Source organism: Cyprinodon variegatus, unplaced genomic scaffold, assembly GCF_000732505.1.
Source record: "Cyprinodon variegatus isolate N-32 unplaced genomic scaffold, C_variegatus-1.0 Scaffold2183, whole genome shotgun sequence".
Lineage (NCBI taxonomy): Eukaryota > Metazoa > Chordata > Actinopteri > Cyprinodontiformes > Cyprinodontidae > Cyprinodon > Cyprinodon variegatus.
Window position 1 is genome coordinate 26,762 of NW_015152636.1, and position 4,354 is coordinate 31,115.

The window sequence follows — 4,354 nt, forward strand, 5'->3', positions numbered from 1 at the left end:
ACACAGACTAATGAAATACTATCTGTAAAATTATCTATGTAAGCAAACCTCGTGGGGGGGGCTGTGTTCATGTTGCTGCAGTCTGCAGTCTGACCGCTAGATGTCGCTAAAGGTTACACACTGTAGCTTTAACAGGTGCCAACTTTGCACCAAATTGAAAACATGCAACAACCTAGGCTTTAATAATTCAAAAAAGTAAAAAAAAAAAAAAAAAAAAAATTCACTGGACTTTTTTCCAAGCTTGAAAACATTTTGCTTCCCACCCAGGAAGGCTTTAGTCCAGTCCTTTGCTTTTTAAACTTTTTTGGAATGACTAAGTCCTGGATGACTCAGAATCTTCACCAGTTAGGCTTTGGTGGAATAGCAAATGTATTCTGTGAATTGCATCCATATTACGGGTACTAAATCTATTACATTTGTTAAATTCTGTAAGATCTTTATCGTGAAAGGTTGAAGAAAAACTGAATTGGTAATTTGCTCTATGTGTTTCTTGTTTGTAGGCCTAATAAAGCCCACCATCACCATAAACCCTCAAAGTGACATCACCCTGGGTCAGAATATCAGCATCGCTTGTTTGGTCCCTAACGGACAAGTTGGAGGAACATTCATCTTTAAATGGACCTCAGATGAATCTAGTCTGACTGTTGAGTCAAACAGCAGCTCTGCTACTTTTTATATCCCTCAAATTGGTTTTGAGCATGAGGGATCATATCAATGTCAGTTTCGAATAAGGGTTTCTGATGAAGACTTCATCACAGATTTTAGTAATTCTGTTCAGCTAAATTTAAATGGTAGTGTATCTTTTCACTTTAACTAATTTCTGACATGCACAATGGATGACTTATGTATGGAATGTTAAGTCAATATTTTGTTTGTTTTCTTTGTAGCAATTCTTCCAAAACCCAGCATTACCATTGAACCTGCAGGTGTGATTACGTTTGGTGAACTTGTCACTATCACTTGCTCAATCTCAACTCAGTTGTTGAATGGATCATTCACTCTGCAGAGAAGGCCAAACAACGGTAATTTTTACAATATGAAGAGTCAGTCGTCAAGCACCAATTCTTCCATATTCAGATTTCTTGAAGTCACCTCTGATCATGAGGGATATTACAACTGTTATTATACAAAAGCAGTAATAATTCGAACTCTAACATCACCTGTAAGTGATACTCTTCCACTTTCTATCACTGATACCTAAGGTCATGTACATAAACATGGGTTTGTGAATTTTTACTTATTTTGCTTATTCTTTAAAGTTAATCCCTTTCTTTAATCCATCTTCATTTCCTCTCCTGTGAAATACCAATGTCACATCATCACACTTTTTTGCAGCCCTGAAAGAAAGGGATTTTTATAATCATACACATCACAGCCGCTCGTATATATATATGTGGGGAATTAATCTCAAAAGGATCATGTTTGGATGATCCTGTATGTTTTAAGCAGTTCTTTAATATATGTTTTCTATATATGTAACAACTCTGTGGGGTCTTTAAGGCTGGTAAAAAATATCTTAATAAATGAAATCTGTTGTGTGAGTAACTTGATGTGAATGGAAAAAAACACTGATACAGTGAAAACACCTATGTCAGGATGAAGAATGTAGATTTGAAATTCTTTTCATTTTCCTTTTAGATAAAAACAAATTTTTTGTTTTCCTTTTTTCTCTTTGCAAGCTCTCTTTTTTTCCCTCTTTAGGGTCTCTCCTTCAGTTTTTCCAGCAAAGGTTACTACTATGACCTCTGTTTTTGTTTTATTCTCAGAATTCTACACAACGAAACAAACAATAACGTCCATAAAAAAAATAGATAATTGAACTTTATTGATCTCACACTTGAGAAACTTATCTCTGCATTTAACCCATCCCTTTAGGGAGCAGTGGGCTGCCATTGTGCGGCAACCGGGGAACAGTATGGGGTTAAGGGTCTTGCTCAGGGACCCAGAATGCAGGGTGTGGGGATCAAACCGGGTACTTACAACCTTCTCAGAGCACAAGCCCACTGCTCTAACTACTAGGCCAACACTCCCTTTTATTAGCATAATTCAAGGGATATTACAGGGATTATGATAATATATAGTTCCTTTACCCAGTGCATTTTAATATCCTATAGTTAGGGTGGTTAAACATTTAAGGATGTTCAATATGTTCCATACAGTAAACACAATGCCACTACTAGAAGTGGTCTAGCTACTAGAAGTGATCTAGCTACTAAAGCTACTTAATATTTAACTATATTTTACTTAATATTTTTGGATATAAATTTTTTTGACTTTGCACCTTTGTGTCTTTATTCCATTTATGACTTGCTGTGTATAAAGCAATGTCAATGAGCTATGGGTTGATCAGAGGAAGCAAAATTTGTTTTTTTGTGTAAATGCAAAACTATGGTGTTGACTTATGGGAGAATAAAAAAATAAAAAAAATAATAAAAATTTCTGTGGAATCAAAAATGTTGCTATGACTTGTCTTCTTTTTAAATACAAATTTTCTTATTACTAATGGAGGGCGTAATTTTTTTGTTGTTGACAATATCATCATAGATTTGAATAAATAATGATTTAGGGAGTGTATGTTGCAACAATTATTGACATCTTGTAACTGTCAAGAAATAGACACTTTCAGATTTCTTTCAAAACTTATTACACATTTGTTTGCATTATGCAATAAAACCTCCACAGTTGCCTCTTTTTTAATAGACCCTACAATCACACTGTTGCAAAAAAAACCTACCCAACTAGTTGGGAACAAATCTGGCTTGATGATCTGGTCTGCTCAGGAAATGAACCTTCTCTAGCCATTTGTAGGCAAAATTGATTTGGGATTGAAAATTGTGGACTAAAATTGTTTAACACTAGAAAGCCCAGAGATAAAAGATTTTTTGTCAGCCTCCAGTCCCCCAACAGTACTTCACAACTCATGAATCCCTTTTCAGATGTAAATGCCCTATTAGCACTGTTGTTGGAGAACCATTCGACCCCCTTCAGTTTCGTTTTTTGCTCAAGCCTCTCTGTTGGAGGGTGTTTAACATGAGAGCAGGGGGGCAAAAAAATCATATTTGTAATTAGATATAACTAGGTCTACATCATCAGTGTCGCCAACACCGGAATGATTTTAGAGAGCGGAGGCAAAATGCAGCCAGACGATAACTTATCTGTACAATGAAAGTAGCTGCATGAGCTGGAATGCTGTTGAGAGGAAAAGCAAGAATTTTTATACAATAATGACCATCTGCCCTATTTACTAGGGGGCAAATATAACTCGAGTGTTCTCTCCCTGCAGTTGAGGAGAGACAGCATTGTGAGACTGCAGTGAAGTTGGCAATATATTCACAGATTCGGCTTTTGCGGATTAATAACTCGTCGGCGGATGCTTATTCTACAAAACAGACACCTCTCCGCAACCACAGCAAGGCAGACAGCTACAACCGTAGTTTCCTCAAAACGAGTGTCCTATCGCGCTGGGAGAATTACATTGGACCCTATGCAGAGCTCACTCCCCCGCAAATGCTTAGGGACCGTCTGCAAGTTGCAACACCATAAAAAAAAAAAAAAAAAAATATATATATATATATTAAAAAGCGTCACCAAGGAGAGGTGGATTATTATCAAATAAATTTCATGAGTATCTCATCTCATGTATCTAATACCATGTTTATTGGATTCGAAAATAATCCTTTTTTGAGGAATTTCCCAAAGCCTAAATGACAAATTGCACCTTTATTTTATTATTAGAATCAGTATAACATGAGCAATGACTACACCATAGATCAGTGGTGCGCAAACTGTGGTACGCGTACCACCAGTGGTACGCGGGCGGCCTCTAGTGGTACGCAGGGGGATGTTTTGATTCAGTGCAGTGCTGAAAAAGATGAAACTGTTCGAAATCAGAGCAAAGGCAGGTGATGTTTCAGCTTTTCCTTTTTTGGAGAGTTTTTTGTCTGACAACGACTTGCAACTTGATGTCAGCGTCAGAGATAACTTCATTGCGCAACTCGTCTCCCTCTGGCAGCAACTCAGGGAATATTTCCCTGTGACACCCAAAGAAAAGAACTGGATGAGAAACCATTTCGACATCGAACCCTCCGACATGCCCACAGACTTAACTGTCGCTGAGCCGTGCGTATTCTCCTGCCTTTCGCAACGACCTATCTATGTGAGAAAGGTTTTTCTTCACTGGCTGCCATAAAAACTAAATACAGGTCAAAGTTGGATGCTAAGCCAGACCTAAGACTGAAACTGTGCTCTATAGAGCGAGACATCAGAGGACTGTTGTCAGGTTTATTCGATGATGATTATAAAATTAATGTATGTGCATATGGAATTTTAATTAAATAAGATGCTTAACTCTGTT

At 37.3% G+C, this 4,354-nt stretch overlaps 1 protein-coding gene across 1 annotated transcript in view; it reads left to right on the forward strand.

Annotated features, from left to right (window-relative positions):
- LOC107105237 (deleted in malignant brain tumors 1 protein-like) overlaps positions 1-1,787 on the forward strand; it is a 3,559-nt gene extending 1,772 nt beyond the window's left edge. The window contains exons 3-4 of the mRNA XM_015405363.1: positions 501-791; positions 888-1,787. Coding sequence (XP_015260849.1) covers positions 501-791; positions 888-1,201 — 605 coding nt within the window. The 3' untranslated portion in view covers positions 1,202-1,787. The remainder of the gene's footprint in view (positions 1-500; positions 792-887) is intronic.
- The last annotated feature ends 2,567 nt before the right edge of the window (positions 1,788-4,354 follow it).